The sequence below is a fragment of the Callorhinus ursinus genome, unplaced genomic scaffold, assembly GCF_003265705.2.
Source record: "Callorhinus ursinus isolate GAN/ISIS: 27379988/994484 unplaced genomic scaffold, GSC_fseal_2.0 scaffold85, whole genome shotgun sequence".
Taxonomy (NCBI): domain Eukaryota; kingdom Metazoa; phylum Chordata; class Mammalia; order Carnivora; family Otariidae; genus Callorhinus; species Callorhinus ursinus.
Genome location: NW_027397147.1, coordinates 674,572 through 697,796, shown reverse-complemented (window position 1 = coordinate 697,796; position 23,225 = coordinate 674,572). Strand labels below are relative to the sequence as shown.

At 36.3% G+C, this 23,225-nt stretch overlaps 1 protein-coding gene across 1 annotated transcript in view; it reads right to left on the bottom strand.

The window, feature by feature from the left end:
* LOC112811382 (phospholipid-transporting ATPase ABCA3-like) overlaps window positions 1–23,225 on the bottom strand; it is a 162,571-nt gene that overhangs the window by 96,938 nt on the left and 42,408 nt on the right. The window contains exons 8-11 of the mRNA XM_025855445.2: window positions 22,925–23,042; window positions 17,512–17,685; window positions 7,382–7,563; window positions 5,102–5,239 (exon numbers count right to left, since the gene is read on the bottom strand). Coding sequence (XP_025711230.2) covers window positions 5,102–5,239; window positions 7,382–7,563; window positions 17,512–17,685; window positions 22,925–23,042 — 612 coding nt within the window. The remainder of the gene's footprint in view (window positions 1–5,101; window positions 5,240–7,381; window positions 7,564–17,511; window positions 17,686–22,924; window positions 23,043–23,225) is intronic.

Below are 23,225 nucleotides of genomic sequence, written 5' to 3'. Positions count from 1 at the left end.
TTGAGACCTTTCTTGTTTCTTGAGAAAGGTCTCAAATACACAACCTAACCCTACACCTAAAGGAGCTGGAGAAAGAACAGCAAATAAAGCCTAAACGCAGCAGGAGAAGAGAAATCATAAAGATCAGAGCAGAAATCAATGAAATAGAAACCAAAAGAGCAGTAGAACAGATCAACGAAACTAGGAGCTGTTTCTTTGAAAGAATTAACAAGATTGATAAATCCCTGGCCAGACTGATCAAAAAGAAAAGAGAAATGACCCAAATCAACAAAATTATGAATGAAAGAGGAGAGATCACAACCAACACCAAAGAAATACAAACAATGATAAGAACATATTATGAGCAACTCTATGCCAGCAAATTAGATAACCTGGAAGAAATGGGTGCATTCCTAGAGATGTATCAACTACCAAAACTGAACCAGGAAGAAATAGAAAACCTGAACAGACCAGAACCACTAAGGAAATTGAAGCAGTCATCAAAAATCTCCCAAGAAACAAAAGCCCAGGGCCAGATGGCTTCCCAGGGGAATTCTATCAGACATTTCAAGAAGAATTAATACCTATTCTCCTGAAACTGTTCCAAAAAATAGAAACGGAAGGAAAACTTCCAAATTCATTTCATTAGGCCACCATTACCTTGATCCCAAAACCAGACAAAGATCCCATCAGAAAGGAGAATTACAGACCAATATCCGTGATGAACATGGATGCAAAAATTCTCACCAAAATACTAGCCAATAGGATCCAACAGTACATTAAAAGGATTATTCACCACGACCAAGTGGGATTTATCCCTGGGCTGCAAGGCTGGTTCAACATCCGCAAATCAATCAACGTGAAACAATACATTAACAAAAGAAAGAACAAGAATGATATGATCCTCTCAACAGATGCAGAAAAAGCATTTGACAAAGTACAGCATCCTTTCTTGATCAAAACTCTTCAGAGTATAGGGATAGATGGTACATACCTCAATATCATAAAAGCCATCTACGAAAAACCTACAGCGAATATCATTCTCAATGGGGAAAAGCTGAGAGCTTTTCCCCTAAGGTCAGGAACGCGGCAGGGATGTCCACTCTCACCACTGCTATTCAACATAGTATTAGAAGTCCTAGCCACAGCAATCAGACAACAAAAAGAAATCAAAGGCATCCAAATCGGCAAAGAGGAAGTCAAACTCTCACTCTTTGCAGATGATATGATACTTTATGTGGAAAACCCAAAAGACTCCACCCCAAAACTGCTAGAACTCATATAGGAATTCAGTCAAGTAGCAGGCTATAAAATCAATGCACAGAAATCAGTGGCATTCCTATACACCAACAACAAGACAGAAGAGAGACAAATCAAGGAGTCGATCCCATTCACAATTGCACCCAAAACCATAAGATACCTAGGAATAAATTTAACCAAAGAGGCAAAGGAGCTGTACTCAGAAAACTATAAAATACTCATGAAAGAAATTGAAGAAGACACAAAGAAATGGAAAAACGTTCCATGCTCATGGATTGGAAGAACCAACACTGTGAAGATGTCAATGCTACCTAGAGCAATCTACACATTCAATGCAATCCCCATCAAAATACCATCCACTTTTTTCAAAGAAATGGAACAAATAATCCTAAAATTTGTATGGAACCAGAAGAGACCCCGAATAGCCAGAGGAATATTGAAAAAGAAAAGCAAAGCTGGCGGCATCACAATTCCGGACTTCCAGTTGTATTACAAAGCTGTCATCATCAAGACAGTATGGTACTGGCACAAAAACAGACACATAGATCAATGGAACAGAATCGAGAGCCCAGAAATGGACCCTCAACTCTACGGTCAAGTCATCTTTGACAAAGCAGGAAAGAATGTCCAGTGGAGAAAAGACAGTCTCTTCAACAAATGGTGTTGGGAAAATTGGACAGCCAGATGCAGAAGAATGAAACTGGACCATTTCCTTACACCACACACAAAAATAGACTCCAAATGGTTGAAAGACCTAAACGTGAGACAGGAGTCCATCCAAATCCTAAAGGAGAACACAGGTAGCAACCTCTTCGACCTCAGCCACAGCAACTTCTTCCTAGAAACATCAGCAAAGGCACAGGAAGCCAGGGCAAAAATGAACTATTGGGACTTCATCAAGATAAAAAGCTTTTGCACAGCAAAAGAAACAGTCAACAAAACCAAAAGACAACCGACAGAATGGGAGAAAATATTTGCAAACGACATATCAGATAAAGGGCTAGTATCCAAACTCTATAAAGAACTTATCAAACTCAACACCCAAAGAACAAATAATCCAATCAAGAAATGGGCAGAAGACATGAACAGACATTTTTCCAAAGAAGACATCCAAATGGCCAACAGGCACATGAAAAAGTGCTCAACATCGCTCGGCATCAGGGAAATCCAAATCAACACCTCCATGAGATACCACCTCACACCAGTCAGAATGGCTAAAATTAACAAGTCAGGAAACGACAGATGTTGGCGGGGATGTGGAGAAAGGGGAACCCTCCTACACTGTTGGTGGGAATGCAAGCTGGTGCAACCCCTCTGGAAAACAGTATGGAGGTTCCTCAAACAGTTGAAATTAGAGCTACCATTCGATCCAGCAATTGCACTACTGGGTATTTACCCCAAAGATACAAATGTAGGGACCCGATGGGGTACGTGCACCCCAATGTTTATAGCAGCAATGTCCACCTTAGCCAAACTGTGGAAAGAGCCAAGATGTCCATCGACAGATGAATGGATAAAGAAGAGGTGGTATATATACACAATGGAATATTATGCAGCCATCAAAAGGAATGAGATCTTGCCATTTGCAACGACGTGGATGGATTTGGAGGGTGTTATGCTGAGTGAAGTAAGTCAATCAGAGAAAGACATGTATCATATGACCTCACTGATATGAGGAATTCTTAATCTCAGGAACAAACTGAGGGTTGCTGAAGTGGTCGTGGGTGGGAGGGATGGGGTGGCTGGGTGATGGACATTGGGGAAGATATGTGCTACGGTGAGCGCTGTGAATTGTGTAAGACTGTTGAATCACAGATCTGTACTTCTGAAACAAATAACGCAACATATTTTAAGAAAAAAGAAAAAGAAGAAGATAGCAGGAGAGGAAGAATGAAGGGGAGTAAGTCAGAAGGGGAGACGAACCAGGAGAGATGATGGACTCTGAAAAACAAACTGAGGGTTCTAGAGGGGAGGAGGGTGGGGGGATGGGTTAGCCTGGTGATGGGTATTGAGGAGGGCACATTCTGCATGGAGCACTGGGTGTTATGAACAAACAATGAATCATGGAACACTACACCAAAACAAATTATGTAATATACGGTGATTAACATAACAATAAAAAATTAAAAAAGAAAAAAACAAAGTATGGAGCCCCACGGTGGGTGTAGGGTTTACTTAAAAATAAAATAAAAACAAAAAGAACAATAAAAAAAAAGTGTGGAGAAAGAATAAAATTGTAGAACTGTTGGATATAATTAAGGTTAAGGTGTTATCAGCTTAAAATAGATGTCATAATTATATGGTTCAATGCAGCTTCATGGTAACAACAAAGAAAAACTTATAATAGGCACACAAAAGAAAAGAAAAACAAAGCATATCACTACGAAAAAAATCCATCAAACCAAAAAAAAAGTAGACAGCAAAAGAAGAGAGGACAAGAGAATCATAAAACAGTCGGAAAAGAACAAAGTGGCAGTAGTAAAACCTGACTTATCAATGGGTTACTTTAAATGTAAATGGACTGAACTCACCAATCAAAAGACCTGGAATGACTGAATGGATTTAAAAAAAAAAAAAAGACCCAACTAAATCCTGTCTATGAGAGATTCACATATATTTAAGGACACACATGGGCTGAAAGTGAAGGGATAGAAAAATATATATCATACAAATGGTAACCAAAAGAAAGAAGAGGTGGCTATACTTCTATCAGATAAAATAGACTTTAAGTCAAAAACAGTCACAAAAAACAAAGAGGGTGATTATATAAACATAGAAGGATCAATTCAACCAGAGATATTGCAATTATAAGTATATGTGCACCCAACATCAGGCCACCTAAATATATAAAGCAAATATCAACATATCTGAAGGAAGAAATAGGCAGCAATACAATAACAGTAGGAGACATCAATAGTCCACTTTTTTTTTTTTAAAGATTTTTAAAATTTGTTTGAGAGAGACACACACAGAGAACAAGAGCGGAGGGTGGGGCAGTGGGAGAGGGAGAAGCAGACTCCCTGCTGAGCAGGGAGCCTGATGGGGGGCTTGATCCCAAGAACCTGGGATCATGACCTGAGCCAAAGGCAGATGCTTAACCAACTGAGTCACCCAGGTGCCCCTCTATCAGTAATTACTTTAAAAGGCCTACATAGGGGCACCTAATTGCTCCAAATAAACTAATATACCCAGGAACACCTCCTCACCAAAAGTTTGGACAAAGAAGAATTCAGCCAAATAGTCTAATGCATAACTGGTAGAATAAGTAAAACCACAACTGTAAACATAAATTAATATTTACACATCAAACCATCACAGTTCCAGCTAGACATTAGCTCTTATAGTGGGAGTAATGTAAAAGACACCATTATCATAATACAAAACTGGATTCCATTCTGAAGAAATGAGAAAGAAACATATGGATTTTTATTTTATTTGCACATCTTTCATTTTCATTTTGTTAAATAATTAATATGCTGAATACAACTTTTATTAACATCTTATGGTGAGGGTTAGGGCCATGGCCAGTGAGAACATTTACTATACACTATAAATTAACTTTCAGCTGCACTGGGAAAAATAGACTCATAAAACAGTACCTTGTACATGAGGTGCCTGAGTGGTTCAGTCGTTAAGCGTCTGCCTTTGGCTCAGGTCATTATCCCAGGGTCCTGGGATCGAGCCCCACAGCAGGATCTCCCTCCCCTCGGAGAGTCTGCTTCTCCCTCTCCTCCCCACTTGTGCTGTCTCTTGCTTTCTCTCTCTCAAATAAATAAACAAAATCTTCATTTTTAAATTGTTTTATTTTTTATTTTTTTAATTATGTTCAATTATAAAATCTTAAAAAAAGAAAACACAGTACCTTGTACAGATGTTGAATCCTGATACCAGCTGCCAAATCAACAGGCTCATCTTCAAAATAGTCACTTCTAGTTATATCAATAATTTGCTTATCTTCTTTCTTCTTAATGCTTAAAGCTTTACCAAACCAGTAGGATTTCTAAGAAAAGACCAAAACCATAGTCATCATTATATCAGTGAAAAATGAAATGCTCTTAACACTTTGGCTCATTTCACTTTGGTTTCAAGATGGGTTGAGGCACATAAATTGAAACAAAATTTGGAAGCAAACGGCCTAGAATGTGAACTTCAACACAATAAGCACAAAACCTGTTATTTAAAATCTCACTGTCCAAGAAGAAAGACAAAATAAAATCTACTTTAAAACGGCTCAGTGAAAAGCATTCTATCACTCTAAGTCAAGTGTCTTTATTTGGTCATGCAATATACAGCCAGATCCCTGGAGATTCCTAACACATTTTCAATGAGTCTGAGTTCAAAATTCTTTTCCATAAAAATACTTTTAAAAATACATTTGTCTTTCTACTGCATTGATATTTTCATTGGTGGTGTAAAATCAATGTTGAATAAAATGCCTGGTGCTTTAACATAAATCAAATTAGTAGCATAAAACTGTAATAAACAGTCACCATCTTCTTCACCACCAGACACAGTAAATAAATAAATAAATAAATAAAATAAATAAGTACATAAATCTATTTCACTTAATTGTGTCTTTTATGAAAAAGTAAAAATCACTTAAGTCTCATTCCTTGAATGTGATTTTTAAAATAGTCTGTGTGATAAAATGGAAAATACGAATAAAGCATCTCTATAGCAAATGAAAATATAATGGAAGCTCTGAGAAAATTACTTGTGTCATTGTTTGAGTTGTGAACTAGCCACTTGTTTCATGGATTATCACTTTTTTTGGAAAGAATGACAGACATAAAAATTATGTTTCTTTAGACCTGGACATCTAGCAGACATTTTCTTGAAACTTAATGAAGAGGTATTATTATTTCAAAGAAAAGAACTGACAACATTTGCTGCTAATGATAAAACTGGGACTTTCAAGTGAAAATTAGAATTTTGAAAAACTGATATCCACTACTGTGTGACAAATTTACAATTTTTAAAAACTATCATGATAACATCATGTTGATATTAATAAATGTGATGCTTTGATAATGTGTGATGAAATGTGTCATCACTTGGAAGGTATGTAGCAGTGAACCAATATTTTTCAAATAACCAAAATATGATGTTAACCATTTATGCATGGTTAAAGATCTATTCAAATCACAGGATACACCAATGAATATTATTATGAAACAGAATAAGAAATGTTTGTTAATGTGTTTTCAGATTCCAAACTTCAACTAACTGCAGGAAAATTACCATTAGTTGAGTTTTGGTGAAGTACAAAAGAATACCCAAATTTGTTTAAAAGGCTACTGAAATACTCCTCCATTTTTCAACTACGTATTTGCATGAGGCTGTATTTTCTCCATATATTTTAAACAAAAACACATCATGCAAAAGATTAAATGCAGAGCCAGATATACACTCTCCAATGAGAATTTAGTCATCTTTTATTAAGTAAATATAAAAGATATTTGAAAGAAATATAAAACAGGCCACTCTTCTAATATTTTTAAATTTTGAAAAAAAGCTATTTATCACCAAAATGTTGACTTCAACATGCAATGGGTTTATTAGTGATATATTTAAACGAGTTGATAAATATCTTTAAGATTTCTGTTTTAATATCCAAATATGGTTAATATTGATAGATAAAACCCATATTAACCACAGCTCTTTGGGGTGCTCAATAATTCTTAGGAGTATAAAGGATTTCTGAGACAAGAGTTTGGGAACCACTTGCTTTGAACCATAGAACAATAAAGAAGGGGACTGAAAAAAAGAGAGAGATGCTCTCCACTTTGCTATGGCTTTGATTCTAAGTAATTTGGGCTAATAATGGAAAAAAGCAGATGGTGATAAACCAGATATGAGACACAATTCATCTCCTCCTCACTAGGATCTAAGGACCCCACCACATATTCATTCAGATGGAGGTTTGTTTTTTTTTTTTTCTGTAGAAAAGCCATTTGATTCTATTATACATGGCACAACGTTAACTTGTAACGGCTTTAGTTCAGAAAGAATAAAAACTGTATTAGTATCAGAAGATAGGAGCACAACAGGGAAGGTGTTCAAGGTAATAATGTTCACTGTTTGACAAACTAAATACAAAAGAACTGGGGCTTCTCTCAATAATAGAATCGTTAGAACTTACCTGCACAAAGAAATACCATGGCTTGGGCACACCATACTTCCCTGGAAAGACAGCATCTATATACCAGGTCATAAGGCCAAACAAGAAAGCATCAAATAAAAGCATTCCCATAATATGAGCAAAACTAAGGTCATCATCTGGGTTCACTGGTGACAGCATGTTATTCCACTGGACACCATACTCTGAAACATAGTAGCAGACAGTTAGTTGAGGTGCTCAATTGTGACTAGAACAAAGTTATCCAGCTGCTTCATCATTAAACAACAAGAATGCACTGGTATTCTCTGGAGACAGGTACTATTTGATATTTGCTGATACTTTGAAATTCAGACTGTCCGAGAGGATAATAAAGTAAGTAATGATACAACTTGCCTCTTCCTACAGCCAAACTCAACTAAAAGTTAGTAGCGACTGAGACAAAAATAAACAGTCATAAAAAGTCCATAAAGTAAGCTTTAAAGCCATAAACAGACCTACTGGTTGGGATGGTGGCCCTATTCCTCTATTCTCTTTCATGTGAATCTCCACTGAAATAACCAGCAAGATATATAAATTTGTAAATACATTCATCAATATAAAAATAAGGTTTGGCTTCTAGTTTCTGGTCTGGTGTGTAAGGAGCTCAGAAGTCACCACTCTATCCTAACAAGAAATAAAAAGGTAAACTGGAAAATCACCCATTCTTCTTAGATCTATCAGAGACGTGAGGTCACAGGGCAAACCACTGACCCCACAATTGGAGAGACAGACAGGCAGGCACAGAGAATTTAATGAAACAGAAACCACGAGCAGAAACTTCCAAGGGAACCAGAACTGGAGTAGGAAAACCTGAACTATGATGAATTGTCAAGGCCCAGGGTAGACAAGTCTGAGGGTTAAAAACTCTAGGGGATCAAGTCATTGAGGAATCCCCAAGCTTTTGTGAGTTTTACCTTCAGGAGCCCTGCCAGTTCTTCACAGTGAATATCAGAGAGAAGTCCCCTCATACTACTAGGAGGGAGAAGGAAAAAGCCATTTTGAAATGTGCCTGTGCATTCCGTTCCTAATCAGGCATTCCTTCATGAGAGACTATTTTACCAGACCCTAACTTACCTAGGGGAAGCGAAATACCTAACTCTAGCCCCCTCTAGCCACCCTGTCCCATCTAAGCAGGGCAAAAAACTGAGAAGCACTGATGGGAGCCCAAGGGTACAAGCTTATCAAGTGACTGAGGCTTAGTCATAGGACTACGCACCTTACCTCTCCATCACTAAAGGCCTATTTACTGTGGTTCCATTTACCCAATACCTCATATCCACCTTTTTTTTTTTAAAGATTTTATTTATTTGTTTGTTTAATTTTATTTGCGAGAGAAAGAAAGAAAGAACACAAGCGGGAAGGGCAGAGGGAGAGGGAGAGAGAGAATCCCAAGCAGACTCCCTGCCAAGCATGGAGCCTGACAGGGAGCTCAATCTCAGGACCCCAAGATCATGACCGGAGCTGAAATCAAGAGTTGGACACCTAAATGAGCCACCCAGGTGCCCCTCATACCCATCTGTTGACAAAAAATCACAAGGCATACTGAAGGGCAAAGAACACAGTTTGAAGAGAGTGAACAAGCATCCGAATTAGACTTTGATAAGACAAAGATGTGAGGATTATCAGACCAGGAATTTTAAAAAACTGTGATTAACATGGTAAGTTCTTTAATGGAAGAAGTATACACCATGCAGAGAGATGGAAATTCTAAGAAAGAATAAAAGAGAAATGCCAGAGTCCTTGGTGTGTCAGCGACAATGATGGACAGGAAGGCGGGAGAGAGATGTCTGAGAAGCCACAGCTAACTACAGCCTATGGAGTAACAGGGGAAAGTTCCAGTCACAGCACTGAGAAGTGACCAGCTGAATGAGAAGCTGCAGACCTCTAAACAGAGCCTATACAGACCTCCAAGTACGGGTATGGGAGTCAGATGACAAAGAAAGAAAGCACTGGCCATATTCATCCAACTTGGATCAAGTACACCCAAACTAAAGAGACTTCCAATTCTTGCTCCACAAACCTTTCAATGGCAGCAGCTTTAAATGAACATGAAGACAGGGAACCAGAGGACATGCTTCCTGAAGCTGTGAAAATATTAGAAGGCATACACCAACATCAGAAGGACCTAACTCCTTCAACAGAGGAAAGCAGGGTTTTCTGACAACCAGCTACGGTACTGAAATATAAAATCTCTTCTTGGAAAGGTCCATGACCAAGACAATTAAAATCAGGGTGTGAGGTGGATACAAAGTGAAAAAGGAACAGTTTCCTGTGTATAAGACTATCTTTGGAGCCGCTTTTCTTTGTAAAGGTTGAGTGCTACACAAATACATGAATTTGAAATTAGAGATAATGTATGTTTTATGTACAGATTTCAAGACATTTGCTAATTTTATAGTTTTACACGATTCGTTTACAAAGGTTACATATAATGAAGAAATCAGAAATGGTACCTTTTTAAGAACTGCTTTTTTTGTTAGACATAAATAAGAGCTCACTGAGTGGGAAGCAAAAAGTTGCTGTTTAAACTGCAAGTAGGGAGGCCTGGGTGACTCAGGCGGTTAAGCATCTGCCTTTACCTCAGGTCATGATCCCAGAGTCCCGGGATCGAGTCCCACATCGGGCTCCCTGCTCAGCAAGGAGTCTGCTTTTCCCTCTGCCTGCCGCTCTCCCTTCTTGTGCTCATGCTCTCTCTCTGACAAAATCTTTTTAAAAAAATAAACTGCAAGCAATTACTCCCTAACTTAACTCCCTCATTATCTAAACTGTCTGGCTCCCAGGAACTGCCTTATACAGAAAGAGTATTGTACTGAAAGGAAAACGTTACTGGGCTATTTAGATAATATTAAAAGTAAATTTAGATAATATTAAAACACAGCTCTTTTTTCCTTATGAGCATTTGTTTTGCTTCAAGTCATCATAAACTAGGTATTGCCTTGTTATCAGTGGCTACAGATGCTTCTTTAAAAATATTTTTAAAAAATTTATGTAGACTATTGAGTATTTCAAAGAGCCCACTTCATCTTGATGGGTCATGTCTACCTTCATTAGTCTCCAAAGAATAACCATTTGCTGCCAAATTAAATCAGTATTTTGAATGTGCTTTTCTCAGTTTTTATTATTAGCTGGTAATGCTACTTACTTGAGGCAAATCATAAGGAAATTGTTTCTCTTAAAATACAAACTACCACCCAAACTTTTAGTGTACATATTGCTTAACATTTGGCTGATTTTAACTTTTAAAAGATATAAATATGAAAAAAATTACATTGTATGAAAATAGAAAATAAGAAAATGCACTTTTTATAACTTTGTCAAAGCACTTAAGTTACTAACTTGCAAAATCCAATTTGAATTGAATTGAATACAGGATTTCTTATTAATACTATACTATCTGTATAGATCAAAATGTATACAGTAGGGGCGCCTGGGTGGCTCAGTCGTTAAGTGTCTGCCTTCGGCTCAGGTCATGATTCCAGGGTCCTGGGATCGAGCCCCGCATCAGGTTCCCTGCTCCATGGGAAGCCTGCTTCTCCCTCTCCCACTCCCCCTGCTTGTGTTCCCTCTTTCGCTGTGTCTCTCTCTGTCAAATAAATAAATAAAATATTTTTAAAAAATGTATACACTAAGCAATGGCCTCTCGAAACACTTTAGATACTAAAAACAGAAGATAAGTAACATCTATAAACACTTTATGGAATCTCTGACCATACATACTTTGTTAGATTTGTGTGTTATAGGGTAGTTTGGGTTTTTCTGGGGGTGTTTTTGTGGGTTCTTTTAAAATTTTGTATTGTATATGAACTCCTTTTGAATTTGGCGGTTAAACATATAGTGAAAGACAAAACATACTATATAGTGATTTCCCTGAAAACCCCTTTCATGTTAATTTTGGAGGCAGCTTTTAGACTATTTTGTTGGTGGTTGCTATTTACTCTTTTACTAGGCAATGACACCAGAGAAGCAGCCTCTGTATTTTCTTACACTATGTACACTTGCATTTAGAATGAGCCCCAAGGGAAATAATGGAAATGTATATAGAACTATTAGTTCCTACTTACATGGTTTAATTATATCAAGATATTTGAATTGCACTCTAAGTTTAATGTAGACAAACTTTCCATTTTAGTCCATTTTACTGTTTATGTTAAAATAACCTCCCTTTCCTACAGATTCTTTTCTTGACCTAGATGCACTGTTAATGGGATTATAAACTGGTACAGCCACTATAGAAAACAGTATGGAGGTTCCTCAAAAATTTAAAACATATGATCCAGCAACCCCTCTCCTAGGTATATATCCAAAAGAAATGAAAACAGAAAAAAAAAAGAAATGCAAGCAGGATCTTGAAAAGATAGCTGTACCCCCAAATTCACTGCACCGTTATTCAAACAGCTGAGGTATGAAAACAACCTAAGTATCCATCAACAGATGAATGGATAAAGAAAATACCCATTCCATTATCCAAGAAACTATGTGATATAATACACAGTTGACCCACGAACAACATGGGTTTGAACTGTGGGTCCAATTATACATGATTTTTTTTCCCAATAAATATATGTACAGGGGCACCTGGGTGGCCCAGTCAGTTAAGTGTCTGACTCTTGGTTTAGGCTGATGTCATGATCTCAAGGTTGTGAGATTGAGCCCCATGTTAGGCTCTGAACTCAGCGCAGAGTCTGATTGAGAGATTCTCTCTCTCCCTCTTCTTCTGCCCCCTCCTCCGGTGCATGCTCTCTCTCTCTCACTCTCTCTCAGATAAATAATTAAATTAATAAAAATAAAATCTTAAAAAATATATATGTACAATACTGTAAATGTATTTTGTCTTCCTTATGATTTTCTTGATAACATTTTCTTTTTTGAGCTTATTTTTATATAGTATATAATACATATAACATACAAAATATGAATTAAGCAACTGTTTATGTTATTGGTAAGACTTCCAGCCAACACTAGACTATACTAAGTTTTTAGGGAGTCAAAAGTTATATACAGATTTTCAACTATATGGGCAGTCAGTGCCCTAACCCCCATATTGTTCAAGGGTCAACTGTGTGTATACACACACACAGACACACACACACACACGCACACACAATACTGGAATATTATTTGACCATAAAAAAGAAGGAAATCCTGATATTTGCAACAACATGGATGAATCTGGAAGACACTATGCTAAGTGAAACTAGCCAGACACAGAAAGACAAATAATGTATGATCTCACTTATATATTTTATCTAAAAAGCTCATGGAACCAGAGAGTAAAAGAATGATTTCCAGGGACTGTGGGTTGGGAAAAATTGGGAGATGTTAGTCAATAAGCTTTCAGTTATTAGATGAATAAATTCTGTGGATCTGATGTACAACATGGTAATTACAGTTAATAATAATTTGTTGTATACTTGAAATTTGCTAAGAAATTGACCTTAAATGTTGTCACCACACAAACACACACACAAATAGTATCTAAAGTAATGGATGTGTTAACTTGATTGTGATCACCATTTCACAGTATATATGTTGTATATTAAATTATCTTGTATCACTGCATACCTTTAAAAAAATCACACTGCAAAACCTAAATATATACATTTTTTATGAGCCATACCTCAATAAAGCTGGGAAAAAAGAAGGAAAATAAAGTTACATGTTCATTTCAATTGATGCAGAAAGATAGTTGACAATATCAATACTCTTTCATAATAATAACAAAACATTTAAAAATGGAAAGAGAAAGCACTTTCTTAATTGGATAAAGGTCACCTATGAAAAACCCACAACTAAAATAATAATCAAAGGTAAAAGACAGAAAGCTTTCTTCAGAAGACCAGGAACAAAATAAACATGTTCACTTTCCCACTTCTATTCAACACTGTACATATGTAAAGTTATATCCATAGAAATTAAGCAAGATAAAGAGATAAGGCAAATTAGGTAGGAAGAACTAAAACTATTCTTACTCACAGATGATATAATCATGTATAGAAAATCTTAAAGACTCTGCCAAAAAGAATGTTAAAGCTAATAAAAGAATTCAGCAAAGTTGCAGGATACAAGGTCAACGTACAATAATCAGTAGTACATCTACTAGTAATGAACAACTAAAAAGGATTTTAAGATAATTCCATTTACAACAGCATCAACAGAATGAAATGCTTATGAATAAATTTAAACAAGAGCTGCAAGACTTGTATGCTATTACAAAATATCACTGAAAGAAATTAAAGAAGACTTAAATAAGTGGGAAAACTTCCTGTGTTCATAAATTAGAAGTCTAATTATTAAGATGGCAATAGTACCCAAAGCAATCTATAGATTCAAGACAACACTTATTAACATCTCAACAGCCCTTTGAGAAATGAAAAAGCTGAACCATAAATTTTTTTAAGATTTATTTATTATTTATTTATTATTTATTTTTGAAAGAGAGTAGAAAGAGAAAGCATGAGCAGGGAGAGGGGCAGAGGGAGAGGGAGAGAAAAATCACAAGCGGACTCCACGCTGAGCATGCAGCCAGACAGGGGACTCAATCTTATGACCCTGAAATCATGACCTCAGCCCAAATCACAAGTCAGATGCTTAACCAATGGAGCCACCCAGGTGCCCCTGAACTATAATTATATATGCAACTTCAAAAGATACATGTACCTCTATGTTTATGGCAGAATTATTCACAATAGCCAGATTATGGAAAGAGCCCAAGTGTCCACCAATTGATGAATGGAAAAAGAAGATGTGGTATATATATATACAATGGAATCTTACTCAGTCATAGAAAATAATGAAATCTTGCCATTTGCAATGATGTGGATGGAGATAGAGTATTATGCTAAGCAAAATAAGTCAGTCAGAGAAAGACAAATACCACATGATTTCACTATGTGGAATTTAAGAAACAGAACAACAAGTATAAAGAAAAAGAGAGAGAGAGGCAAACCAAGAAACTGACTTTTAACTATAAAGAACAAACTGATGGTTATCAGAGGGGAGGTAGGTGGGAGGGATGGGTTAAACAGGTGATGGGGATTAAGGAGGGCACTTGCTTTGATGAGCACCAGCTGTTGTATGCAAGTGTTGAATTAGTATATTGTACACCTGAAACTATTATACTGTATGTTAACTAACTAGAATTTAAAGAAAAACTTTTTTAAATAAAATAAAAAGTTAAAATCCAATTGTTAAAAAATTTACATGGAACTTCAAGAGAACCAGAATAGCCAAAAGAATCTTAATAAAAGAAGAACTAAGCTGAAAAACACACTTTCTGATTTCAGTACTACCAAGCTACAGTAATCAAACTGGTACTGGTGAAAGACAGACATATAGATCAAAGTAACACAACTGTGAGTAATGGCTACTAGCTTTTGGTAAGGACTCCAAGATAATTACATTAGATTAAAAAAGACTAATTTCGGGGCACCTGGGTGGCTCAGTCATTAAGCCATGATAACATACCACTTCTGCCTTCTGTCTTCGGCTCAGGTCATGATCCCAGGGTCCTGGGATTGAGCACTGCATTAGGCTCCCTGCTCTGCGGGAAGCCTGCTTCTCCCTCTCCCACTCCCCCTGCTTGTATTCCCTCTCTCACTGTGTATCTCTCTGTCAAATAAATAAATAAAATCTTTAAGAAAAAACAAGACAAAACAAAAAAAGACTAATTTCTACAAGTGATGTTGAGATAACTGGATATGCACATGCAAACAAATAAAGTTGGACTCTTCCCATACAATACATACAAGTATTAACTTTTTAAAATGGATCAAAAACCTAAATAGCCACAAATACTTTTTTAAAAAAACTCTTAGAAAAAACATGGAGGCAAATATTCATGACTTTGGATTTGGCAAATATATGACACCAAAACACAAGCAATAAAATAATAAATTGGATGTGATAAAAATTTAAAACTTTTGTGCATAAAAGGGAACTATCAAGAGAGTTAAAAACACAACCTACAGAATAGAAGAGAATATCATATAATAAAGGGCTTGTATCTAGAATATATAAAGAACTCTTACTACTTAACAACACAAGACAAACAACCCAATTTAAAAATAGGCAAAGGACTTGCATAGATATTTCTTCAAAGAAGTTGTACAAATGTCCAACAAGCACATGAAAAGATGCTTAATATCATCAGTCATTAGAGAAATACAAACCAAAGCCATGATAACATACCACTTCATACCCACCAGGATGAGAATATTAAAAAAAAAGAGAAAGAGAAAATACAACCTCAAATGAAGAGAAACATAAATTATTTAAAAAAACAGAACATATAATAAAATTTAAAAAATAAGGGGCGCCTGGGTGGCTCAGTCGTTAGGCGTCTGCCTTTGGCTCAGGTCATGATCCCAGCATCCTGGGATCAAGCCCCGCCTTGGGCTCCCTGCTCGGCGGGAGGCCTGCTTCTCCCTCTCCCACTCCCCCTGCTTGTGTTCCCTCTCTTGCTCTCTCTCTGTCAAATAAATAAAATCTTTAAAAAAATTTTTTTAAATAAATAAATATCTAAACCGTTAAAAAAAATAAAATATTCCCTTAAAAAAAAAAACAGAACAGACACATGTTATATAGCAAAGGTGAGGGGGTTTTCGTATGTAATTAGGATCCCTAATCAGTTGACTATTTCCAATATACAGAACTGAACTACTGATACAGGTAACAGCGTGGGTGAAGAACAAATGTCTTAGGCTAAGTGGAAGAAGCCAGTGTCAAAACTGTATAATTCCATTTGCATGGATTTGGTTTAAGGCAAAACTGCCAAGAGGAACAGATCAATGATTGCTAGGTGTTAGGGGCTGAAGGGAAAGGGCAACATAAGGGAATTTTTTTGTTAGGAAGAAACAGTTCTGTTTTCTGATTGCTGTGGAGGTTAAATTAATATACACATGTGTTGGGACTCACAGGATTGTACACCCCCAAAAAGGGTAATTTTATTGAATGTAAAGTTTAATAATATTTTAAAAGGCCCAGAAAAAAAGATAATAAAGGAATATGAAGAACAACTTTATGTTCAGAATTTTGGCCACTAAAATATAATAGAAAAATTCTATACAAGATATAAGATACTAAAGCTTATTCAAGGAAAATGGATAATCTGAATATTTCTACAACTATTGAAGAATTAAATTTGTAATCAAAACCCTACTCCAGGCCACTTATGGTAATTTACCCTTATGCCACATAATCCAATAACATAAAACTACAAATGTATAATTCATTTCAGGTTTATTTCAATTGAAAAATACTATAAAGCTCCTAAATGCTCATAGATAGGTTGAATGAACTTTGCCACACCCATACAATGTATCTGTAAAAACTAATGAAGATGTATCTGTAAGCTCATAGGGCATTATTTCTTTTTTTTTTTAAGATTTTATTTATTTATCTGACAGAGAGAGATAGCGAGAGCAGGAACACAAGCAGCAGGAGTGGGAGAGGGAGACGCAGGCTTCCCACCGAGGAGGGAGTCCGATGTGGGACTCGATCCCAGGACCCCGGGATCATGACCTGAGCCGAAGGCAGACGCCTAACGACTGAGCCACCCAGGCGCCCCATAGGGAATTATTTCTAAAATATAGTGTTAAAATATGGATATTAGCTGGGTGTCTCAACTTTGACACTACTGACATTTGAACCTAGATACTTCTGTTTCAGGGAATGTCCTGTATTTTGTAAGATATTTAGTAGCATCTCTGGCTTCTACACACTAGATATCAGTAGTGGTCTTCCACTAGACATGATAATCAAAAACCAAAAATATCTCTAGGCATTGCCAATATCCCCTACATGGCAAAACTGCCCCCCAAGATGAGCCCACCAATATAGACATGTAAATAGATACATACATACATATTTGCATATATATATTCATGTACATAGGTATACATATACACTGTGTGTATATATATATATACTATATATAGTACAGAGGTATCACTTTTATGATAAAAAAATACTACAATCCAGAAAAAAATATTTAAGAAACACTACAATCATCTCTCACCCACTGTTCCACCCACTCCATTGGCAACCCCAGATCATATGCCTTTTCTTCCTCAGAATCAAATCATCAAAGTCAATTTTTCAAAGGAAAGACTCACGCTTCATTTCCATCTTGCTTATAAAATCAACCCCCAAAGCTACTGCAACATTCGAAAAGACACAGAAAGCCAGCTTCTCGGTGAGGGCCATCTGTGTATACATGGTGCTCACGAATACGTATGGAAAGAAGGTGACAAAATAGAGGAAACCTCCAACAGAAACAGCCAAAGTAGCTGAAAAGTAAGAAGGAAAATACAGAGTTAGTTCAAAACTACAAAAGCTTGATGTAGAAATATCCTCATCTTATTACAAAAGAGCTCTAAAATGTAGACCCTACAAAGAAGGGAAACTGTCTTGGTCACCACCATATCACGAGCATCTAGAAGAACAGTGCTGAACATAGACAGGTGCTCAATAAATATTTTTGCTTAAATGAATGAATAAATGGTACAGAGAACAAACTTTTCTGGAATTGATCCTCCTTCTAATGCTATGATTGTGGATATTTACTCATCTAAAAAAGGATTTGCCCTTATGTTTATGAAAACATTTTTCATTTTTATTCGTGACTACTCAGCCTAGCAATCTCTAGATTACACCACCACTAATCACATCATATGAATACACCTACACGGTTTACATTTATTTTGGAATTTTGGAAGATGAAAACTGAAAAAGTTGACAATATGTTTCCAGTCTTATTTATGATACTTTGAACACCTATTTATAAATAATACTTTATAAAACAGTACATTAAAAAGACAGAGAAAAAAGTCAGTGTGACAGAGAAGCCTCTGGATTAGGATGCTATGTATCATGAGGATTGCATTATTTCAGACCCACTCTTTTAATGACAGAAAAATCTAGACAAATTATTTTTTAAGTATATTTATTTATTTGTATGTTAGAGTATTACTTTTTAGGTATGTTAAGTGACAGAGAGCTACCAGGCAAGGACAATTTATAGGGTCAAAATCAGGGTAAGAAGAGAACTCAAGAGAGGTTAAGTCTAAAATTTGGTGCTAATTTTCACCTTGAAGCATTTGTAAAACCTAAACTATGGCTTAGAATCTGAGGGACTGAGCAGAGTTTTTGACAGTGTCAAAGGCGTACAGGAATTAAGACATGCTAAAGAAAAGATGTCATAATTAATACCTCGAACTTTTACTTAGGGCCCTGAAAGGCTACATCTAATGTACAGGTGTACCAGAAACAGATCATTTTCAATCATCTCAAATCCTTATTGGATTATTATCAAACCCCTCATCTAGGAGTGCTAGAGCCCCACACCTAAATGACTGATGGATTTAAAAGTAAATCCTCTACGCAGGAAAAAAAGTTATCCAAAGACTCAAATAATTTCTATAATTTTTATATGCAATGTTTTACATTAAATAAATTACTAGGAATACCAGGTGTTATAGGTTGAATTGTGTCCACCACCCCAATATTCACATGTTGAAGCCCTAACCTCCAGTACCTCAGAATGTGCTGTATTTAGAGACAGGGCCTTTTTTTTTTTTTTTAAAGGATGATTAGGTTATTATGAGGTCAGGTCATCCTCTGGGACAGTGCTGTGTGAGTGTTAAAAACACTCCCCAAGATTCCATTCCTTTTTATGGCTGAGTAATATTCCTGTGTGTGTGTGTGTGTGTGTGTGTGTGTGTGTGTGTGTGTGTGTGTACCACATCTTCTTTATCCATTCATCAGTAAATGGACGTTTGGGCTGTTTCCATAACTTGGCTATTGTAGAATAATGCTGCTATAAACATCAGGGTACATATATCCTTTTGAATTAATATTTTTGTATTCTTTGGGTAAATACCTAGTAGTGCAATTACTGGGACATAGGGTAGTTCTTTTTTAACTTTCTGAGGAACTTCCAAGCTACAGAGTATTATGCTAAATGAAGTATGTCAGTCAGAGGAAGTCAAATACTGTATGATTTCACTCATTTGTGGACTTAAGAAACAAAACAAATGAGGGACACCTGGGTGGCTCCCAGTGGTTAAGCAACCAACTCTACCTGCCCAGGGTGGAGTCTACTTAAACAAACACACAAACAAACAAAACAAATGAGCTAAGGGAAAAAGAGAGAGAGAGAGGCAAACCAAGAAACAGACTAACTAGAGAGAGCAAACTGATGGTTACCATAAGGGAGGTTGGGGCGGGGAGGAGTTAAATAGGTGATGGGGATTAGGGAGTACACTTGTTGTGATGAGCACTGTGTATTGTATGGAAATGTTGATCACTATATTGTACACCTGAAACTAACAGAACACTGTATACTAACTATACTGGAATTTTAAATTCAATTAAATTATATAAGGCCAGGATGTGGTGAAACAGGAACCCTTATCCACTGCTGGTGGGGATAAATATAAAATTTATAATCACACTGGAAAAAATTGGGGAAGTTCTTTAAAAGTTAAATATAGATTTATCTTCATAATCCAACAATCCCATTTCCAAGAGAAGCAAAAACATATGTCCACATAAAGACTTGTATGTAAATAGCCATAGCAGTGTTATTCATAATGGCCAAAAATATTGTGAACAATATAAATGTCCTTTAACCCTGGGATGGATAAACAAAATGTTGTATATCCATGTAAGGAAATATTATTCAGCAATTAACAGAAAGGAAATACTGATACATGCTAAAACATGAATGGATTTCAAAATCATTATGTTAAGTAAAAGAAACTAGACTAGATATTTTAGAAGAAGAAAAGACTTCATACTTTATCCATATACACCAAATGTCTAGATAAGCCAAATTTACGTAGAGAGAAAGCAGATAAGTTGTTGCCTTGTACCAGAGAGATAAGAATGAGGACTGACTGAAAATTAGCTTAAAGGAAATTTTAGGAGTGATGGAAAATTTCTAAAATGATATTTGGTGATGGCTACATAACTTGAAAAATTTACTAGTGGGTGAATTTTATGGTATATATATTATACTTTTATAAAGCTGTAAAAATATGTGGTCAAAAGATGTAAACAGGCATTTTATAAAGAAAAACACACATGGTTCTTATTAACCTAAAAATATGATCAGCATCAATAATTACCAGGAAATTACAAATAAAAGTACTATGAGATACCTTTCACACCTCAAAATTTGATACAAATTTTAAAAGTCTGAAACAATAGAGATACTTATCTACTGCTAGGAGGAATTTGAAATTGTACCACTTTGGAAACAGTTTGACATGACCTAGTAAGGTAACATGCTCACATATCCTACCTGAGTAAGAAATTCCACTCCTAATTATGTGTCCCAGAAAAAATCTTGTACATCTCTACCAGCTGATATACAAGAATGTTCACATCAATATTATTCCTAACAATAACTAACCAGAAACAACCCAAATACCTATCATGTGTAAAACTGTTAACTGTACAAGAGAACACTATATGGCAGTAAAAATGAAATCACAACCATATAGATAACACCATGTTGCATCCAAATCATATGGTGTAATTTCATTAATAAAACGAAGCGATACATTAGCTAGTGATAGATATATAAGTGAAAAAGCTGAAAAAAAAAAGTCAATCAGAATAGTGGTTATTATCAGAAAGGAGCACTCAAAGTATTCCTTAGATCCTAGCAATTTCTGTTTTCCAATGTGGTATGTTGACTACTTGGGTGAGCACCTGGGTGTTCATTTTATTATTATGTACACCGTATATACACTCTTGCATTTGTTATCTATTCATGCCGTTAAAACTTAAAGGACTTATAATTTAAAAAAAGATATGGAAAAGCATCAGTAGAAAAATAATAGAATGATACCACTTCATATATAGATCATTCCCTACAGAATACCTGTAGTTTTATTTAGTCAAAAAGACAACTAAAACAGGAATCACAAAAAAACAAACAACCAAAAAACTTCAGATATGTAAGTAGATGGCAAAAGGGATAAAGAAGCACGTCCATAGGGGCCCCTGGGTGGCTCAGTCGTTAAGGGGCTGCCTTGGGCTCAGGTCATGTTCCCAGGGTCCTGGGATCGAGCCCCGCATCGGGGTCCCTGGTCAGCAGGAGGCCTGCTTCTACCTCTCCCACTCCCCTTGCTTGTGTTTCCACTCTCGCTGTGTCTCTGTCAAATAAAATCTTAAAAAAAAAAAAAAAGAAGCACTTCCATAACTTCCAAAATATAAAATTTTATATAACTCACTAATCTTCTGCTATTAAAACTTGGAATTGTTATCTGCTGATTGCATTCACTGATGTCCTTCTCACATAAACCACAATCTTAATACCCTGGTGAATTTAAGCAAAGCAAGAATTTGCTGTTCCTTCTGTGTGGCACCTTGGTTTCTCATTCACCTGCACAGCAAGAGAGGCTCTTTGAGATTTTACCTTTATTTGAGGTGTCCTCTTAAATAGTCCATCTTTGGCAGGTTCTCCAGACTTACCTTAGCTCCCTGAATTGCTGTCGGAAGAAAACACCAAAATCTCTGGTGCTCAACAGAAAATCCCAACACAAAAGCTATCTTTGGCTTTCAATCACCTCCCACCTAATTTTGGACTTTGTGTCACCTCGGCAATGTTTATAAACAGAAGGAATGTTTTTAAATATTTAATCAGTATCATAGTTGTTTTGGCCAATGAGCTCCTTGGCATTTGTACACTTTACCCTGCTCTTCAGCAAATCACCTTCAGCCTGACTTTGACAGAATGATTCTCTGCACTCATAGTTTTACTAGACTTCATGATAGATGGTAGGTATGACTCTCTACTTTGTACGAACCAACCAACTGGTAGCAGTGTTATTGCTGAAAACAATAAAAATACCTATGAAATGTAAATTTTACCATAAAGCAATTTGTTTTATAGTACTTGTACCTTAAATGACCAAGAGAAGGTAATACTCTAATTATTCAGCATATATGAAAGATATAAAAGTGTAATGGTGAATATTTGTTGTCTGAAAAAGAAGATATACTTATTTTTTTTAATAAATTATAACAGAAAATGACCACTGGAGAAGTAATTGTACAAATTTCCTAACTTAGCCTAGTCTGAATTTATCCAGTCACATATTCCTCTCATATGTGAGAACACAAAGGGTAGGAAGTCGACTCTCATGTGATTTTTGCATATTCAACATGGTTCCAGGCATGTGATGAGTGAGTCAAAGACTTTAAAGAGCAAGTGAGTGAATGAATGAATATTTCCATATGACCCTATTTTAGTTGACACCTTATTGTCACATGTGACCTTATGTCGGTTTTTATCCTCTTTTTACAGGCATCCTCTGCTGTATTGGTTTCCTGATCTTTGCCCTTCTTCTCAAATCATTTTACATGCATATGATATCTGTTTTTCTTGTTAAAATGTAATAAGCAGAGGCTGGATATGAGGTGGCAGTTGAAGTTTAGAATGAGCTCCCAAATGAAATCCTCTTTAAAGTCAACAGAAATGCTGAGAATCTGTCAAGGGAGGAGTCTTAGACTCACCTGTATTGAAGAATGTGGAAATCAGAAAGCCGAAGGATATAGAGGCGATGACAAAGCACAGGAAAAACACAAAGACGAGAGATGGGTCACTGTACCGGAGGACTACATCAGGTACGATCTAACAAAACAACCAGGATGCCAGTTTAGTCCTAGTAGGAGGTGTCATAGATAAACAAGGGAGGCCAAAGAAAATACCCTTACCAGTCAAGTAGCCCTAGTGAAACGGGTCACTGCTCAGAGAGATGCAGAGTTAGCTAAAAAACTCTTTTCTTGTGGAAGGGCTGCCCATCTAGGTCTAGGG